The sequence below is a fragment of the Lemur catta genome, chromosome 2, assembly GCF_020740605.2.
Source record: "Lemur catta isolate mLemCat1 chromosome 2, mLemCat1.pri, whole genome shotgun sequence".
NCBI lineage: Eukaryota > Metazoa > Chordata > Mammalia > Primates > Lemuridae > Lemur > Lemur catta.
This window is the reverse complement of record NC_059129.1, coordinates 27,912,064-27,931,863: the sequence shown is the minus strand read 5'-3', so window position 1 is coordinate 27,931,863 and position 19,800 is coordinate 27,912,064. Positions and strand designations below refer to the sequence as shown.

At 52.2% G+C, this 19,800-nt stretch overlaps 1 protein-coding gene across 6 annotated transcripts in view; it reads right to left on the bottom strand.

The window, feature by feature from the left end:
• HIP1 (huntingtin interacting protein 1) overlaps positions 1 to 19,800 on the bottom strand; it is a 150,844-nt gene that overhangs the window by 48,986 nt on the left and 82,058 nt on the right. The window contains exon 1 of one of the 6 annotated variants that reach the window (XM_045543101.1): positions 4,650 to 4,825. The exons of 4 other annotated variants lie outside the window; for them this stretch is intronic. In XM_045543101.1, the coding sequence (XP_045399057.1) occupies positions 4,650 to 4,679 (30 nt within the window). In that variant the 5' untranslated portion in view covers positions 4,680 to 4,825. Of the gene's footprint in view, positions 1 to 4,649; positions 4,826 to 19,800 lie in introns of those variants that run through there. One more of the 6 variants, XM_045543104.1, reaches the window with a different exon arrangement.

Genomic DNA, 19,800 nt, shown 5'->3' with positions numbered 1-19,800 from the left:
TATTCAAGGTCTGCTGTGGTTTGAACTGTATCCCCCCAAAACAGATGTGTTCAAGTCCAACCCCTGCCCCTAGTACCTATGAATGTGATCTTATTTGGAAACAGGACATTTGCAGATGTAATCAGTTAAGATGGAGTAGGGTGGGCCCCTAATGTATTATAATATGACTGGTGTCCCTAAAAGAAGAGACAGGGACACAGAGACACACAGAGAGGACACACACCATGGGAAGACAGAGGCAGAGACCAGTGATGCGTCTAAAAGCCAAAGACTGCCGGGGATTGACAGCAGTCACCAAAAGCTAAAAAGAGACAGAGGAGTCTTCCCTCGAGGCTTCAAAGAGAGCCTGGCCTTGGTGACACAGTTCTAGCCTCCAGACGGTAACAATGCACCTGTTGTTTTAAGCCACCCAGTTTATGGCAGTTTATAGCAGCCCGAGGACACTAACATAGGGTCCTTTCCCCATCAGACTAGGTGCTCAAGGACGAGAACATGGGGCACGCAGTATCTCCATTCCCTTTCCTGCAGATTTCCGCAGGTGAATTACAGCCACGTCTGCAGCCTCGTTTAAATCCTTTTCTTCCCCTGGCACCAGGACAGTAACGGGATTCCAGCTGCAGACAGACTGCTGAGCAAAGTCATCACATTTACCGAGCCCTTAAAGGTTGCCTGCAGTCGGAAAGGAATTATAAGGAACATAAAAACGTAAAAGCACAACAAGAGATCCAAATCCAGGAAGGTGTTGCATCGCACGTGGTCAATTCTGGGGGGTTGGTGGAGCCGCTCAGGAACTCGGCCGTGAGGAAGAAGAGAAAACCGTGTAGCTGCAAGTACTAGAAACTGCTGCAGGGCCTCCAGGGAGGACCTGTGACGGATGGGATTTAGATTTACCCCATAAATATTTGTTTATACTTCCTGACCAACTGCCCGAGCCTGTGGTCATCATCAGTCTTACTCACAAAAAAAAAAACACCTTAAAATTCCCTTAAGCAACATAAAATAATACACCATGCATTTGTAACTATAGATTCTCTCTGTGCGCAACTGAAAACTGGAAAAGTTCTGTGCTATGAGAGAAATCCCTTTAAACTAAGATGCTGCTCAGGGCCGGGCGCGCTGGCTCACGCCTGTAATCCTAGCCCTCTGGGAGGCCGAGGCGGGTGGATCGCTCGAGGTCAGGAGTTCAAGACCAGCCTGAGCAAGAGCGAGACCCTGTCTCTACTAAAAAAAATAAATAAAAAGAAATTATCTGGCCAACTAAAAATATATATAGAAAAAATTAGCCGGGCATGGTGGCGCATGCCTGTAGTCCCAGCTACCAGGGAGGCTGAGGCAGTAGGATTGCTTAAGCCCAGGAGTTTGAGGTTGCTGTGAGCTAGGCTGACGCCACGGCACTCACTCTAGCGTGGGCAACAGAGCGAGACTCTGTCTCAAAAAAAAAAAAGATGCTGCTCAGGAAAGACTTCTTAGAGGAAGGAGGGGGCCACTTGTCCCAGGTACTGTCCCCTGCAATTTACCTACTTCTCTCATTTGTGCATCGTATGAACTCTGGGGGCACTTAGAGACTGCTGCTCAGAAAGGCTGAGAAACTTGCCCACAGTCATACTACTTGGGTCCAAGCCCGGAGCCACCTTGACAGCTCTGTGCCGTGGAGGGGGTCGCAGGGGGCTGGGTCCAGTAGGGGACACAGAGAACAGGCCCTCCAGGCAGAGGGGCTGCCTCAGGCAAAGCACCAAGCAAGCAGGCTGGGGGGCAGTGTGTGTGCGCAGAGAGAAGAGGGAGAAGCCAGAAAGGGAGTGGGCCGGGTGTGGGAGGCCAGTGGGCTTCAGGCAGCAGGAAGGAGTGGCAGCAGCAGCGGTGAGAGCTGGAGCAGAGCTGGAGGGTGCCCGGAAGCGGGGAGTCAAGGGAGGAAGCTCTGGAATAGCACAGAAGTAGGAATGAAGGAACCCAAATGATGGCAGTGAGAATGGACAGAACCCGATGTGAGGCAGGCTGTGAAATGAACTTCAACAGGACGGGAAGACAGGATCTCCCGGCTTCTGGGACACAGCAGAGAGAAGCAGGGACGGTGCATCCGAGATGCTGCAGAGACTCTGAACCTAGACGGGGGCTCTGTACCTAGAGCTGGGGGGACACTGTAAGCAAAGGACCCGAAGGAACAAAGAACAGTGAGGCCAGGAGGGTTTCGGGTACGAAACAGCCATTGTTAAAAGAATGAGGGCGTGAACTAGCAGTAGCAGTGGTTATAATCATCGATGATGGCAGCTAACTAACAGGTGCCTTCTCCCCTTCCCTCCCTCCCAGGCCCTGTGCTACCCTGGCCTATGAATTATCTCGCTGAAGTCTCCTGACTCTACAACCTACCCGCAGGCGAGTATCAGTATCAATCATCTCCATTCTACAGAGGAGGAAACCGAGGCTTGGAAACGCTGAGTAAACTGCCCGTGGCCACTCCATCTGCAAGGGCAGGGCAGTGTGGCTGTACAGCTCAGGCTCCAATCACAGGCTTGGCACTAGGCGTGGCCCTCTGTACCCCAGAGACACAATCAGAACCTCAACAATTTCCACAGATGGGAAAAATGGGTTAAACTTCACAAGACGGAATCCAGTAGGTATAAAGAAAATGTTCTATATTTAAGTCTAAACTCACTGGCACAGGGGAGCTGTGACTCAAAGCAGCACTTGTGAAAATGATGCAGGCATTTTACTTGGCCACTAACTTATTATAAGCAACATTTTGATGAAGTTGATGAAAAGGCAAGTCTCATCTCTCCAGACGCATTAAAAGGAGTACAGTGTTCGGAATGAGGGAGGGTATGGTTCCAATTCTCTACCCAGATCAGGGCCCATGTAAAACACGATTCAGTTTTGGGCTTTATGCACTATAAAGGAAACTAACAGGTGGAATCACTTCGAAAACAGAGAGATCCTGGATTGGGACGGACCTGAGATCTGAAGAAAAGTTACAGGCTTTGGAATGTCAGACACTTGACAGGAACACCAATATTCTGAAGAGCAATCACATGGACACAGGAATAACTCCAGAGGATCAAACCTAGACCAATGGGTAGAAGTACAAGGAGGCAGTTTCTGGAAAAACCTAAAGCTGTCTCATAAAAGAGAGAATTTCAGCTGGGCACAGTGGCTCACACCTGTGATCCTAGCACTCTGGGAGGCCGAGGCAGGAGGATCGCTTGAGGTCAGGAGTTCAAGACCAGCCTGAGCAAGAGCAAGACCCTGTCTCTACTAAAAATAGAAAAATTAGCTGGGTGTGGTGCCGCATGCCTATAGTCCCAGCTACTCGGGAGGCTGAGGCAGGAGCATTGCTTGAGTCCAGGAGTTTGAGGTTGCTGTGAGCTAGGCTGATGCCACGGCACTCTAGCCTGGGCAACAGAGTGAGACTCTGTCTAAAAAAAAAAAGAAAGAGAGAATTCCTCATCATTAGAAGAATACAGGCAGAGGGGAGGCAACATTCACTCTGGGTTGTTATGAAAAAGACTGATAGACTCAGGCTGGATTAGATGGCTTCCAGGTCCCTTCCCATTTTTAGACTCTGTAAAGGCCCATCAGATGATGGAGGGACTTGGATATCAGGCCACGGAACTATGATCTGATGGGTACTGGGGATCCACAGAAGGCTCTTGAGCAGGGGGAGGGGCCTGATACAAAGGACCCTCCAACCTCCTGAATGAGGAGTAACTTCTTCAGTGCCCTGACTCGGTCAAGTGCGGATCACCCTGGGAGTCACTGACTCGCAATCTGAGTCCAGGACAACAGACAAGGGCCTGCCTAGCACCCGGTTATGGAAAGAAGTCTCTTCCTATACCAGCAGCGACAAGGCACCTGCAAACCCTGCCTCCCCTTGCCAGCACTGCCCTGAACCCTTCTGCAGCTGGGACAGGCTCACGAGAACTCCCGCCAACTGCAGTCACCGTGCCCAAAGTCCTCCAAGCAACAGTTTGCCACAGTAGCTGCGCCTGAGAGGCAGGGTCCACCCCATGGCTGTGGGCCCACTGGCCAGTTTCTGGGGCCAAGCTTCTCGGGGCTCAGGGGCACAGAGGCAGGGCTGGGCCTCCGCATTCTGGGCTGTTTAAGGCAAGCCGTGGGTCCCCCAGGGGCCTTGGGAAGCCAGGCACCAGGGGGGTGCCAGGGCAGAAGTTCCCTGCGAGAACAGTTTCCTATCGCTGACATCACACTTTGTGCCTGGGATGCCCCATCCGATGTCACACATGCCTCTGTCTCTTTCTACATCCCAAATCCTGGCCCCTTTTCAGGCACAAACACTTACACCTTTTTTCAGATTTACCAAGTTACACAGGCCAACAATGTATTTTTCTCTTTTTTAAAAAAATTCCTATTTCTCTGCGTGTGTTTGATGCTGAGTATATGTATTCCCTTCCCTCCCCACCCAGATTAAAATCCCGAGGGCAGGGGCCCTGCCGTCTCCTTCCCTGGGGGTCCACAGACAGAGCTGAAGAGCACCAGGTAGTGGCTCACGGTCTGTGGAGAGAATCTAGTCCCTGCCCCCCAGCCCCACGCTCTCTCTGCGGGAGCCGTCTGGTTCGGAGCCGTTCCAGCCCATCCACGGGCCAGCGCCTGGGGGCCCCTTCCAGGGCCGAGGGTGGGAAGCTCGGGGCTCAGTGTCTCACCTCGGGAGGGGGGTCTGGGTTAGAGAACATCCTCTGAGAACAGGCTGTTCTCCAGATTTCCCTGGAGTCACACAGGACCTACGACCAAGCAGTGTCTCCCCTGAAAGAGCAGCATTGTACGGCACTTCCTGACCCAGCTGGCCCTCGTGCCCCAAGTGGTTCCGGAGAGCCAATTATCAGCAGGCACCGCAGGAAGGGCGGCTTTCTCCCAGCCTCCCTTCCTCCCTGCCCAGCCCTCCCCATGCTCCGCTCCCTAGGCCGGCCCAGCCAGGCTGCGGCCAATGGGAAACCTCCAGGCCTGGCTTGTGCAGGGAGCAGGGCCCGGGCCGGCCAGCGGGGGCCAGCTGGGCACTGTCCGGTCACACACACAGCTCTTGGCAGGGGCCCAGGCCTTGGGCTGCCAAGGCCAGGCTGGCTCGCAAAAGCCCAAGGCAGGGGCAGGCACAGAGGATGTGCCCAGGGTGGGGGCGGTGGGTCCCAACGCCAGGGGCCTGAGGAAGGCCCACCCCAGGGCCTAGGGACCCACAGCGCCTTACACCTCATCCGGTCTTGGAAGCTTGGGAGGTGGTCCAGTCAACACCTGGGATTTGGCCTGGGCCCTCCTCCTCCTCCCAGCCCAGCCTGCATTCCTGCCGCAGCTTCCGGCATCCGTCAACCAAGCTCATCCCACTCAGGGCGGAAAGAATCTTCCCCAAGTGCCTGATCCCGAGACACACGCAGGGCACACAGGGGACCCGTCTGGGGAGTGACAAGGCTGGCGGTGAAGGAGGGTGGGGTGAGGTACTTTTGGAGAGAGACTGAACGCAAGAGCCTGCTGTGGCAGGTCACAGCACAGGTGGTGGCAGCTTAGGGTAACGGCCAGGACCTTGCACCTGAGCTAGGACGACAGAGAGCGTTTGGAACCAAGCGGAGACCAGGTGAGCCTGGGACAGTGAAGGGACAGGTGGGGCACAGGAGGCCAACACACGCCCTGCCATGGGGAGCCTTCAGTACTCAGCCAGACTGCTCTGGTCCCACCTGTGACACTGGAATTTGGTGTGTGACAGCAGTCTCTTTTTAAACCTATGATCAGAAAAAAAATAATAAGAGAGCAGTTGTCACCAGATTAGCAGCAACTGCCGCGACCCTCACCCAAGCCTCTGTGTCCACCCAGGCACTGCTCTCAAGACTTGCTCTGATCCTCCCTCGGGCCCTGGAGGGCAGGTCTGTTTTTTTTTTTTTTTTTGAGACAGAGTCTCACCGTGTTACCCTAAGTAGAGTGCGGTGGTGTCGGCCTAGCTCACAGCAACCTCAAACTGCTGGGCTCAAGGGATCCTCCTGCCTCAGCCTCCCCAGTAGCTGGGACTACAGGGTCATGCCACCAGCCCAGCTAATTTTTCTATTTTTAGTAGAGATGGGGGTCTCACTCTTGCTCAGGCTGGTCTTGAACTCCTGACCTCAAGCGATCCTCCCACCTTGGCCTCCCGGAGTGCTAGGATCACCGGTGTGGGCCACCATGCCCAGCCAAGGGGGCAGGTCATCTGACCCCCCACTTTCCAAGTCAAGCTGCCCAAAGCAGCACAGGCAGTTAGAAATGGAACCAGAATGCAAGGCCAGGTCCACCAAGAGCACCCCTCTCCCCACACTGTGTCACCATCAGTAGCCCCCACCTTACTGTCTGCTGCACCTTCCTCCCCACCACTGCCGGCTCCCTTGGTTTCTCTGGGGTCTGGTCCCCAGGTCTCTGCCTGCCTCCATTCACTCCTTAGTAATCTCACCTAGGCCACGGCTTTGAACTCTTAACTTCCGCCAGCACACCCACCTCCCCACCTGCTCCCCTCCGGGTCTCCCTAATCTCACTGCACCAACCCACCAGTTGTTCAGCCCCAAAGGCCTCCAAGCCACCCTTGGTCACTCATTGCCCTTGCTCCCAAGCTCCCACGCAGTCCCTCTGCAGAGCTGTCCATTCTGTCTCCCAAATCCTTCTACTTCTCACTACCTCCACACAAACCCAACCCCTGAACGTCCCCACTGGGCCACTGAGACGGCTGCCCAAACAGATGGCCCTTCCCAAGCCACTTTCCACCCAGCAGCCAGAAGGATCCTTATAACACGTGTTCGAGGTCACACCTCCCTGCTTCGTGAGCCCTCCGCACACAGGGAAGGTGGTGAGCATGCCGTGATGGCCCACCAGGAGGAGCAGCAATGCCCACCCCCTCCTACGCCCTCCTAACACCCCAGCCACGCTGGCTGCCCTTTTGTTCCTCAAACGTTTCTAATTCATTCCCTCTCTCCCTGACATCCCTTATACCTGGAATGGTCTTCCTCCTGTTCTCTGCAAGGCTGGATTTTCCTCCTCCTTCAGGCTGTTCAAACACCACCTCTTGGGCAGCCTCTCTGGGCCGCCTAACCTAAAGCACCTCTTCAGCCCCTGCCTGCAGTATCTCCTCATCACAACCCACAGCCACCCCGCTTCTAGCCCACAGAGGCCCCCATCACAGTCTGAAATGCCCCTGTTTGTTCATTTGCTTGTTGTCAGTCTGTCCTCACAAGAGCGTGCGCTCCATGAGGTCAGGGACCTTGCTCCCTGCTGTTCCCGTGTGCACACCATGCCCGGCACACAGACGGGCTAGTGGATGAAGGACCACTCTGCCTGGTGCTCTCCAAACAGACATCCTCATCAGCTCTTGTCACCTTGTCTGCCTCGCACGACCATGCCCCTGGACACCCTCACCTTCCCCAAGTCACATCTCTTTTTCTCTCTTCAATTCAAAATCTTGCTGATATTTAAGTGCAGGCTGCTCTAACTAACAATATCCAGCTGTTCCTTCTTATACTCCTTTATTTAGCGAGGCTCCGCATAGCTAAACGCTTTGACTACATGTTTTTATAAAAGGTATTTGCTATGAGGCTGGGTGCGGTGCCTCGTGCCTGTAATCCTAGCACTCTGGGAGGCTGAGGCAGGAAGATGCCTTGAAGCCATGAGTTTGGGACCAGCCTGAGCAACAGTGAGACCCTGTCTCTATAAAAAATAGAAGAATTATGGCCAGACGCAGTGGCTCACGCCTGTAATCCTAGCACTCTGGGAGACCAAGGCGGGTGGATCGCTCGAGGTCAGGAGTTCAAGACCCCATCTCTACTAAAAATAGAAAGAAATTATCTGGCCAACTAAAAATATATATAGAAAAAAATTAGCTGGGCATGGTGGCGCATGCCTGTAGTCCCAGCTACTCGGGAGGCTGAGGCAGTAGGATCACTTAAGCCCAGGAGTTTGAGGTTGCTGTGAGCTAGGCTGACACCACAGCACTCACTCTAGCCTGGGCAACAAAGTGAGACTCTCTCAAAAAAAAAAAAAAAGAAGAAGAAGAAGAATTAGCCAGGTGTGGTGGTGCGCACACCTGTATTCTTAGCTACTCAGGAGGCTGAGGCAGGAGAATGGCTTGAGCCCAGGAGTTTGAGATTGCTGTGAGCTATGATGATGCCACTGCACTCTAGCCTGGGCAACAGAGCAAGACACTGTCTCAATTAAAAAAAAAACAAAAAGGTATTTGCTATGGACTGCACTATGTCCTTCCCAAAGTCATACACTAACGCCCTAACCTCCAATGTGATGGTATTTGAAGGTGGGGCCTTCAAGAGGTAATTATGTTCAGGTGAGGTCTTGAGGGTGGGGCCCCCATAATGGAATTAGTGCCCTTATAAGGAGCGACATCAGAGAGTTTGCTTGCCCTCTCTTTCCCCACGTGTGAGGACGCAGCAAGGAGGCAGCTGTCTACAGGCCAGGAAGGGGGTCCTCGCTGGGAAACCAAACTGGCTGATACCTTGATCTTGGACTTCTCAGCCTCCAAGACCTTGAGAAATAAGTGTCTGTTGTTTAAGCCACCCAGTCTATGGCATTTTGTTACATCAGCCCAAGTTAATAATAATATAGTATTTTTAAATCCCTTTTTAGTGTTTTGTTTGCCTTATCTGCTTCATTAACTGGGGACTATTGAAATTAGGACCATCTCTCTCCTTTTCTGCCCTCTCTAAAGCCCCCAAACATCCTCTGGCTTCTGGTTGTGTAGTGAATAGCTGGTCTGAGTCAGGAAGATTTCAAAAGGTTTAGCAAAAAGAAGATAAAACTCATTAAGAAAGTTGAGAAGACTGGAAAATGCAAATCACTCTTGCAGTCGACGGGGTGTACAAACCCGAGTTTGGAGGAGGGCAACCAGGACTGGGAAGCACCTGTAAGAGCTGAAGAAACAAGAGTGTTCAAGGTGGAAAGCACAGGCGGAAGCAACCCAGGCTGTCCACAAATGGATGGACACACACGGCGTGGTCTAGACAAACAATGGAATGTTATGCCATCTTAAGAAGGAAGGGGCACATGCTACAACATGGATGAACTTTGAGGGCATGACGCTAAATAAAATAAGCCACTCACAAAAGGACAAAAACTGTATGATTCCACCTATGGGAGGTCTCCAGAAACGTCAAACTCATAGAGACAGAGAGTCGAATGGTGGGTGCCAGGGCTGGGGGAAGAGGGGTGGGCAGTTAGTGTTTAATGGGGACACAGTTTTGGTTTGGGAAGATGAAAAAGTTATGGAAATGGATGGTGGTTACGGTTATATAACAATGTGAATGTACTTAATGTCACTGAACTGTAATCTTAAAAATGGTTAAAGTGGTAAATTTTATGGTATGTATATTTTGCCACAATAGCAATCCCATTACTGGGCATCTACCCAAAAGAACAAAAGATATTCTATAAAAAAGACATCTGCACTAGAATGTTTATAGCAGCACAATTCACAATTGCAAAGATGTGGAAACAACCGAAGTGCCCATCAATACATGAGTGGATTAATAAAATGTGGTATATGTATACCACGGAGTTCTACTCAGCTATAAGAAACAATGGTGATATAGCACCTCTTGTATTATCCTGGATAGAGCTGGAACCCATTCTACTAAGTGAAGTATCCCAAGAATGGAAAAATAAGCACCACATGTACTCACCATCAAATTGGTTTCACTGATCAACACCTAAGTGCACATATAGGAATAACATTTATTGGGTGTTGGGCAGATGGAGGGGGAGGGGATGGGTGTATACATTCATAATGAGTGCAATGTGCACCATCTGGGGGATGGACGCATTTGAAGCTCAGACTCGGGTGGTGGGGGGGCAAGGGCAATATACGTAACCTAAACATTTGTACCCCCATAATATGCTGAAATAAAATAAATAAATAAATTACAAAAAAAAATACACACACACAAAAGTGAAGTACTAATACATGTACGAGGTAGATGAACCTCAAAAACATGCTAAGTGAAAGATGCCAGACACAAAATGGGACGTGGGGTATGATTCTGCTTCTACGAAACGCGCAGAACAGGCAGGGCCACGGAGACAGAAGGCAGACTGGGCTCTGGCAGGAGGGAGCTGGGGAGTGACTGCCCAAGGGGTACAAGGTTTCCTTTTTTAAGGAAAATGTTCCGAAACTAAACAGTTGTGATAATTGCACGATATAGTGACTATACCAAATGCTACTGAATTATATATTTCAAACTGGTTATGATAGTGAATTGCATGTTATGTGTATTTTGTCACAGTAAAAAAAGATGGAAAATGCTGAGAAATTGTGATTTTCTTGAATGCCTACATCCGCAGGGCAGGGCCTCCATACAGGGATTAACACGTTTGCTACACAACCCCAGGAGGGCCCCGCACGGGCTGTGATGGGCAGCCGTGCACCTGGACGTGGCCATCTGGATGTGGGCTGTGTACCAGATGCTGCCAGAACACAGACCTTGTCCTCAAAGGGTTAACTGTTAACAAGGAGACAAAGACCATCCTCCTCCTCCTCCCCGTTCTTTCCTTCCTTCTCCTCTGACTGCAAAAGTACTTTAGAAAGAAGAGAAGCCAGTATGGGTGTACAAGTCACTTTTGCCTATGAGTCTACGCATAGCACAGAATAATGAATAGTGTCAGAAAGCTAAACCGCCAAGGAGATGAAGCTTCCAGAACATGTGTAGGACACCCCAAAGGGCTACGTTATTACATGAGAAGCAAAAGGAACAGGAAGGGGTGGGCATGCTGCTTTTAGCCGATGGTGAGGACACACTCTGGTTTTGCCTCTGTCTTTTCTGTCCAGAATGATCTTTGAACTGCAAAAGGCAGAAAGAGCACTTAAAGAAAGAACCCAAAGCCAAGGTGAGTTCGGAGACTATAGGAGCCCCGGTGCTGAGTGACTCGGGTAAGGAACATACAGTACACGGGATTGGGAGAGAGTGAAGGTGATGAACAAGCCACTATCAAGGATCATGGCGGGACTGCGGAGAGAGAGACAGTGGTACTCAAAGACTACACGTGAGTGAGGACAACTGGGATTTGCCAGAGAGAAAAAGGTAAAACTCCACACATTACCCATGAGATTCCAGACAGAAAAGGTGGCACCACAATGTCACCAAGAGCCAGCATGTGTTCACGGAAACAAGTCATGCAAGACTGGCCGTGTTTCCTTATGAGATTCTAGACCAGTGTTCCATGAAAACAAAACAGACATGGTGTGTGTCTGAATCTCCACCATTGAGACATTTAACAAAGTCTCTTGTAACATCCTTGTAGACAAGAATGAGCAACGACAGCCCACCAGGGGTTGCAAACCACTGACTGCCAGCCACACCTGGCCTCAGCCTGTTTGTGTACGGCCTGTGAGCTAGGATTGGTTTTTATAGTTTTAAAGGGAGGAGGAAGAGGAACAGGAGGTCAGAGAAGCAGCAGCAGCAGAAAGCCACAAAGCCAAAACATTTACTATCCGGCCCTTTGCAGAAAAAGTCGGCCAGCCCCTGCATTAGACAGGGAGGTCTGTGGGACTGGTGTCCACACTTAGGTGCTGGCTACTGGCCACCGTCACATGTAAGGTGTGCTGGAGCCCCCGGCCCGTGTCCTCCTCCCTGTGTTTACCAGCGAGGGCGTACATAGGGCACAGTGACTGATCTAACCGATGCTGGCAGCAACAGCATCTGCACTTGAATGAGACTGATAATGACCAGCAGGACAGAATACACTGGGCCCAGCTGCAGAGTCACACGGCAGAACAGGTGAAAAGGGCTGACTGAGGGCTCCAATGATGGTTCCCAAAAAGTCCCTTGATTAACAGCATGACATGGCCACCATAATAAGATACAATTTAAGAAGCTAATTTCATTTAGAGCTACAAGAGCCAATCTTTGGTTTCCCAGCTTTCCACCACACTTAGAGTACTGATCCATCTGACCACATGCCAGGGACTCCGCGGGGCCCCGAATTATGTGCTCAGCTCTGGGCACCACTTAGGATGGTGACCCCCTGAAGGTCAGATAAGAGAACAGAAATGGGGAGGGGAAGAAGGAGGAGGAGGAGGAGGGGCACAGGGAGCTTCGACTATCTCATTTCCCAATGCCTGTAAGATGTAAAATCTTGACAGCTAGAATGGGGACCCTTGCGTGCGAATTAAAAGCAGCCAGGTTCTGTGTTCATCATCTCCCCAAACTAGAAATGCCTCCAGTGTCCTTCACCTGGTGAACGGACTGGCGACAGCACAGCCAGGCCACGGGTACTGCTCACCAGTAAAAAGCGACAAACTATTGATTCATGTAACAACATGGGGGAATCTCACAAGTGTTATGTCAGGCCAGAGAAGCCAGACTCAAAGGTCACACGCTCTGTGATTCAGAACTCTAGGAACAAGAAACAGATCCGCAGATGCCTGGGGCCGGGGCGGGGAGGGGCTGACTACATAGGGGCACCAGGGAATTCTGGGGGTGATGGAATCCTCCTAAATCTTAACTGTGTGCAGGTTACCTAAATGTATGTGACTGTCAAAGCTCACAGAACTATAGGCCAGGCACGGTGGTTCATTCCTGTAATCCTAGCACTCCGGGAGGCCGAGGCGGGAAGATTGCATGAGGTCAGGAGTTCGAGACCCTGTCTTTACCAAAAAATAGAAAAATTAGCCAGGAGTGGTGGCACGTGCACCTGTAGTCCCAGCTACTCAGGAGGCTGAGGCAGGAGGATTGCTTGAGCCCAGGAGTTTGAGGTTGCTGTGAGCTAGGCTGACGCCACTGCACTCTAGCCTGGGTGACAGAGTGAGACTTTGACTAAAAAAAAAAAAAAAAGCAACAAACAAAAAAAACCCCTCATAGAACTATATACTAATGAAATGGCAAATTTTACTGCATGTAAATTGTACCACAATAAACCTGGCCTTCAGAATAAAGAAGCCAGGTTTAGTGAGAGGTGGACAAGGACACCTTGGAAGGAGGGCCCTGATGCCTGGCCTGGGCTGGAGGTGTCCGGCCACTGGAGAGTGTTTACACAAGATGGTTTTAAGGCCCCCTTGACCCTCTGATCTCATGCTTCTGGGCCCTCACAATTCGTCTCTCTGCTCTTAAATTTCATTCAACCCATATTTCATGAGGGCCTGCTACGCGCCAGACACGGTTTCAGGCACTGGGGACACAGCAATGAACAAAACAGACAAAAGCTCTCGCAGGACACACATTCTAGTTGGGGGAGGCAGGCCACTAACAGAACAAGCCAGCAGGGCACATCAGAGGGCGACAGGTAGTACGGAGAACGACAAGCCAACAGAGGGACTGAGTGTGGGGGCTGGACGGCTGCAATTTTCTATGGGATGGTCCGGGAAGACCTCCCCACTGAGGTCACGTCTGAGCAGAGCTCTGAAGGAAGTGAGGAGACAGCCATGAGGATATTGGGGAACAGCATTTACAGCAGAGGGAACAGCAAGAAACCAGCAGGGCTGGAGAGAGTTGAGACGAGGGCAGAGCAGCAGATGCCACGGGGCCTCGTGGGCTACTATAGAACTTAAAGCAGAGACATGAGCTGGCTTTTTTAAAAAAGGACTACTCCAGCTGCTGTGCTGAGAATAGACAGCAGGAGGACGCAGGGGCGACATGTGCCGACTATGACAGTAATCCAGGTCAGACACGTGGGGGCTGGGGCTGGGCAGTGGTGGAGGAGGGGTGGGAAAAGAAGCAGCATGTGGGATCCGCTGATGGTTTGGACGTGGGGTGTGAGAAGAAGTGAGGAATCAAGGATACAACCAAGGGATGAGGTTTTTTGCCTTAGCAACAGAAGGCTGAGACTACTATGTATGGAGCAGTGAAAGCTCGGGAGGAAGCAGGTCTGCGGGGAGGGCCAGGAATCAGCTCTGCCTGTGATTAAGTTTGAGATGCTTACTGGGCATCTGCTATGGTCTCAATGCTTGTAGATCTCCAAAAGCCTATGTTGAAACTTAATCTCCAATGCAATAGTATTAAGGGGTGGGGTCTTTAGGAGGTGATTAGGTCATGAGGGCTTTCATGGGACTCGTGCCGTGACAATGAGGCCTAGGGTGTCTTTCTGCCCCTTGTGCCCCGAGCGGATGCAGCAAGAAGACGCCATGAAGCACAGCGTAAGCCCTCACCAGACACCAAATCTGCCAGCGCCTTGACCTGGGACTTCCCAGCCCCCAGAACTGTGAGCAATACATTTCTGCTGTGTGTACATTACCCAGTCCCAGGTAATTTATTACAGAAGCCTGAATAGACTAAGAGCATCCCATTAGACACACAGCTGGGAGGATGGGGAGAGGGTCTGACTGGACACAGAGATTTGGGAGTTATCCATTTGGAGAAGGCATTCAAAGTCGTAAGCTGAATATCACCCAGGGCATGTCATTAAAAAGGAGAAGAGCCCCAGATGGGGCCCACGGACATCCCAACCAAGTTGGGGAGATGAGGAGGAACCAGGAAAGAGACTGGCCGACAATGAGGCAGGCGGGGACTCAGTGAAAACGTGCTACAAGTCGGAGCGAGAGGTCAACTGCTGCAAACAGTGCTGCAGGGCGAGATGAAAAGACAGTCAGCCACGGCCCAGGACAAGGATGTCACTGGTGACCTGGGTAAGACCTGGTGTAGGCGAGTGACAGAGGCAAAGCCTGAGGGGGAGGGTCAGGAGAGGATGGCAGGAGAGGAATGGGGACACAGTCGGCATGACATGGGTGTGTCCCCCCACCACCCACGTCCAGGGATGGGGCTCCAAGGATGCCTGGCAGCTCCTCGTCCTTCTCCTTCCAGGCCTTCCCATAGGCCGTTCCATCGGGAATGGCAGCCCCACGGGGGTGCTCCATCCCTAGACAGGGTCTTGGGACGAGGACAGGCACGGACAGGCACGGCATCTTTTCAGATTGAGGGTGGAGGGGCCAAAAAGATGGTCTCTTCTGTCAGGGACATTGTTTCTCTGAAAACGATCCAGGACGCTCATAAACCCACAGAAAAGCCATCTCCCCTTCCCCACAACACCCCCTCCCTTCTGCGCCCTCATTCCTGCCCCAAGTCTCCCCTTCAGCCACGGTTACAGTTTCTGGAAGGGACAAAAAGAGTGTGTGGGGGGCGGGGCAGCTGTGCTCCCGGGTGTTCCTCCACCCAGGACGCTGCGCAGCACTGTCTGCGCTGGGGCCTTCTCGGGTCACCTACCATCAGCTGCACTGTCCGTCCCTTAACACCCCTTATGCTCTTGCTTCCTCTGCTGCTAACACTGGGAGATCCCCAGCTGTGTCCCCCAAAGCCCCCAGAACTTTCCCCACAGGCTCTGAATCAGGCCATTCAGTGCGAGGTCGGCCGATGGCATGAGGGGAACCCCATACTCCCCGCTGACCACATTCCCATCTGCCTGCAGAGGAAGCCAGCACATCTGTCCGTCTGCCATGACTGCCCTCTCCACGGCTCCAGTCCTACTGCCCTGAGCCCCTCCAGCCAGGTCATCCTGTCACATCCTTGGGCAAAGATGACCACGTCACCTGCAGTTCTGTCCCCACCTGAACCCCAATGTCCATGTTGCCCACTGACTTGAGCAGACTGGTTTCTTGTGCGGGTCTTCCTTTCCCCGTATGCCAGCTGCCTCTCCCCACAAGAGAATTTCTGTGACAATCCATGGGGTGCCCACTTAGGCCTTCAGAAGGCCCCACGGTGTCGGGCATGGGGCAAGGTACTCAGACACCGGGTCTTAGGGAAAAGGAGAAGCCAGCTCATTTCCCCTTGCCCCACCCACAGGGAGCGCTGGCTTCGAAAGGGACCCCTCCCTTACGATGCTGCTTCTCTCATCTTGCAGGAAGCCTCAGTTCCGCTTCCCTACACCCTGAACTGCAATGTCATGTTCACGGGTATTGCACCAGAGGGGCTCATTCACCCTAGTTGCTTGTTGGGCAAGTCACCCTGTCTAGAAAGCTAGGCCTTGGGCAAGCCCTTCAGACATAGCCTGGTCCTTCAATATTCACTGAGCCAGGCTGGTGTGGCCTTTGGCGATGCACCTTGTCACAATTACCGGGGAAAGCCGTCCAGATGGACAGCAGTTCCACAAGAGTTGGGCTGTTCCCTTCCCCAAGCCACCAGCGTTGCCCAACTTCCTCTCCTCCCCTCCACCCAGCTCTCTAACCCTGAGGTTAGCTTTGTCTCTTCTTTTTTTTTTTTTTTTTTGAGAGAGAGAGTCTTGCTCAGTTGCCCTGAGTAGAGTGCAGTGGTGTCACCGTAACTCACTGCAACCTCCAACTCCTGGGCTCAAGCGATGCTCCTGCCTCAGCCTCCCTAGTAGCTGGGACTACTGGTGTGCACCGCCACACCCCGCTGATTTTTCTATTTTTAGTAGTGACAGGGTCTCACTCTTGCTCAGGTGAACTCCTGAGCTCAAGTGATCCTCCCGCCTTGGCCTCCCAGAGCGCTAGGATTGCAGGTGTGAGCCACCGCGCCCTCCTTCTCTTCTCTCTTAGTAATACACAGCAGCTCTTCTCCGAGGATCTCAAGGCGCAAGGTGGGGTGGCACCTGGCTGACAGGTGGTGCCCAGCCCAGGAACCACCCCTTGCCCAGCTCTGCCCGCCTCCCAGGGCCCCATGCCTAAGAGTGACCTCTCTGCGAAGGGGGCGAGGCAGGAAGCCCTTGTCACATCCCGGCACTGCAAGGCCCACTGCCTCTCCCTCCCAGCCGTCCTTCACGTCCCCATCTTTGTTCTATTTCCACAGCGAATGCCCGGCCTGGAGAGCACTTGGGTCAGTGGTTCCCAGCCTGGCTGTGCCTGGACATCAGCTGAGGGCTCAGCCCTGGACGCCTGGTGTCCACACGCACGTCCCAGGCCGGCCCCTTCGCTCCACCCCAGACGGGACTCATCTGGTCTGGGAAGGGGCCACTGCCCGTGGCACTGCTCATTCTGGCCACGTTCCAGGAGAACATTCTATGTCAGAGGCTAAGAAAAAAACTCAGCTCGGGGAAGAGCAGGAACAAAGAGGGGAAGGAAGAATGAGGGCAAAGACGGAACAATAAAGACGGCGGAAACGCGGAAAATGAAGAGGTTCCTCGGCTCAGACGGGCAAACCTGGATTTCAGTAAATTTTTTCTGGAAATATGAATTGACACTAAGGACAAATTAGGCGATTATTATTCATTGTACAGAAGAAATTGGCATCAGATTCCTCTAAATAGCAATCTCTGCTAGTACATTTAAAATAGGATTCAGTGTACAGAAGTGTGATTTATACAAAACCACATCTGTTACATAAAGCTCAGCAAAAAAGCTCTCCTCCCATGTAGTCTTGCTAACTATAGAACTGGCCCAGTACAGATGGTCACCTATTTTCTTCCAAAAGATATCTAGACCTCTGTCACCTATTTCTGTTTTACCTTGATCATGATTCTTAGGGGCCATCCCCATCTCTGCTGGTCTTCCCTAAACTCAGGGAACAACTTCTTTGAATTCTTTCCATAGTCATTCATTCATTCAACAAGTATCTATTTCTGGAAGGCCCACCATGTGCCTGGCACTGCTCTAGGAATACAGCAGTGAACAGAAGTGACAAGTCTCTGTCCTCACGGGTTTTATATTTTAGCAGGAGAGAGAGATAGTAAACAAATAAATAAAATATATGACAGTCAGGCAGTGAGAGGTGCTATGGAAGAAAAATAAGGGTGAGAACGGGGCGGTGTTAGAGCCTTACCAAGAGCCACCGAGGAGGGCTGTACTGAGGTGACAGACGGACACGGGCTTTAGAGTGATGAGGGGGCAGACCTGGCAGACACCTGGGGGAAGAGCTCCGGGCAGAGGAGCAGGAGCCCACCCGGCAGGTGCCAGGAATAGCCGGAGGCTAAGTGTGGCCGGAGCCCGAGGTCAGGGTTGGGGAAGGCCAAATCCCGAGTGGCTGCAGTAAGGACTGGCCTTTGTGCTGAGCGAGACAGGGGCCACAGGAACGTATTGAGCAGAGGGGTGACACGGTCTGACTCAGAGTCTCCAAGGATCCCTCTGCTGCTGTGCTGGGAACAGTCTGCAGGGACAAGGGTGGGCATGGGGACCACAGTGAAGATACTGCCGCGTGAATTCAGGCCACAGGCCATGGGGGTAGCAAAGGAGGTGCTGAGACACGGCTGGACTCGGGATTTATTTTGAAGGTGGAGCGGGCGGGATTTGCTGATGTTCTGGATGTGGTGTGAGGAAGGATGGAACCCAGGTGACACCAGAATTACGTGCCAGAGCCACAAGAGGGACCGAGCTGCTGTTTATAATATGGGAGGAGCAGGTTTGGGCGGGGGAGGCTGGCGCCTGTTTTGGGACATGTTAAACTCGAGGCGCCTATCAGACACCCCAATGGAACTACACAGGAGCTACAAACGTGCCAAGTCTGGAACGCACAAGCCCGGGCTAGATTTATGACCATGCTAGTCACCAGCACGCAGACGGGACTTAAGGACAGACGAGAGCACCAAGGAGCAAGTGGAGATGAGAAGTCTGGGGACAGCCTGGGGACAGCCTTGGGACACCCCAACATTCAAGAGAGATAGGAGGGAACCAGTGATGGGGACAGAAAAGAGACAACCCTCGAGGTAGGAAGAAGCCAGGAAGTGTGGTGTCCAGGAAGCCACTCGAAGACACATGTTCCAATGGGGAGAGCTCAGGTGTGTTGATGGCCGCGGACACATCGGGTAGGATGACAGCTGAAAACTGACCATGGATCGAACGTCGTGGTGGTGACCTTCACCAGGGCCGCTGTGGTCAAGCGGAAGGAGTGAGACCCTCATCTTATGGGAGATCCAAGAGAGAAACGGCAGATGGGAGTTGAAAGTAGCAAGTGCTTCGAAGTGGTTCTGCCGTTAAGGGGGCCAGAGAGAGAGGGCAGAGCTGGACAGAGGCAGGATCAAGGCTTCTTATTTCCAACGGGAGACACGATTACGTGTCGGCATATACGTGAGGATAGAGGAGAGTCACCGGGATGTGTGGCCTGGTGCAAGACCTCACACAGGGTACACAGGTGTGGGTGGCCATGCGGGTGAGGCCGGGGCCGTTTTCTCGGGACTGCACCTCTTCACAGTGAAACATCTCTTCATCAAGATCTTCCAGGGGCCGGGCGCGGTGGCTCACGCCTGTAATCCTAGCACTCTGGGAGGCCAAGGTGGGAGGATCGCTCGAGGTCAGGAGTTCAAGACCAGCCTGAACAAGAATGAAACCCCATCTCTACTAAAAATAGAAAGAAATTATCTGGACAACTAAAAAATATATATAGAAAAAAGAATTAGCCGGGCATGGTGGCGCATGCCTGTAGTCCCAGCTACTCGGGAGGCTGAGGCAGGAGGATCGCTTGAGCCCAGGAGTTTGAGGTTGCTGTGAGCTAGGCTGACGCCACAACACTCTAGCCTGGGCAACAGAGCGAGACTCTGTCTCAAAAAAAAAAAAAAAAAAAAAAGACCTTCAGGGAGAAGAGAGATGGAATTGACTGGTGCTTGCTTGGGGAAGATTGTCCTCAGGGCCTTGGCATTAGAGATATGTGTGTGTGTGTGTTAGAGGGATGAGGAGTCTGAGGGGGGAAGCAGAGAAAATACAAGGGCAAAACCTCCAGGTTCTCTCCTCAGTTCTCTCAACAACCCCCGACCCCCTGCATTTTGGGGGTGTCAACTGTCTGATCTAAAACACAGGCTGAACAGCCTCTGCTTCACTGCAGTTCAGGCTCCAACTCGGCCAACCTCTCCTGGTCTGTAGTTCCTTCCCAGGCATCACTTCATTTAATCCTGCGAGCAACACCAGGACTAGTAACCCCACTGAACAGATGGGGAAACTGAGACTCAGGGCAGTGACATGACTTGCCCAGCTAGTTGTGACGC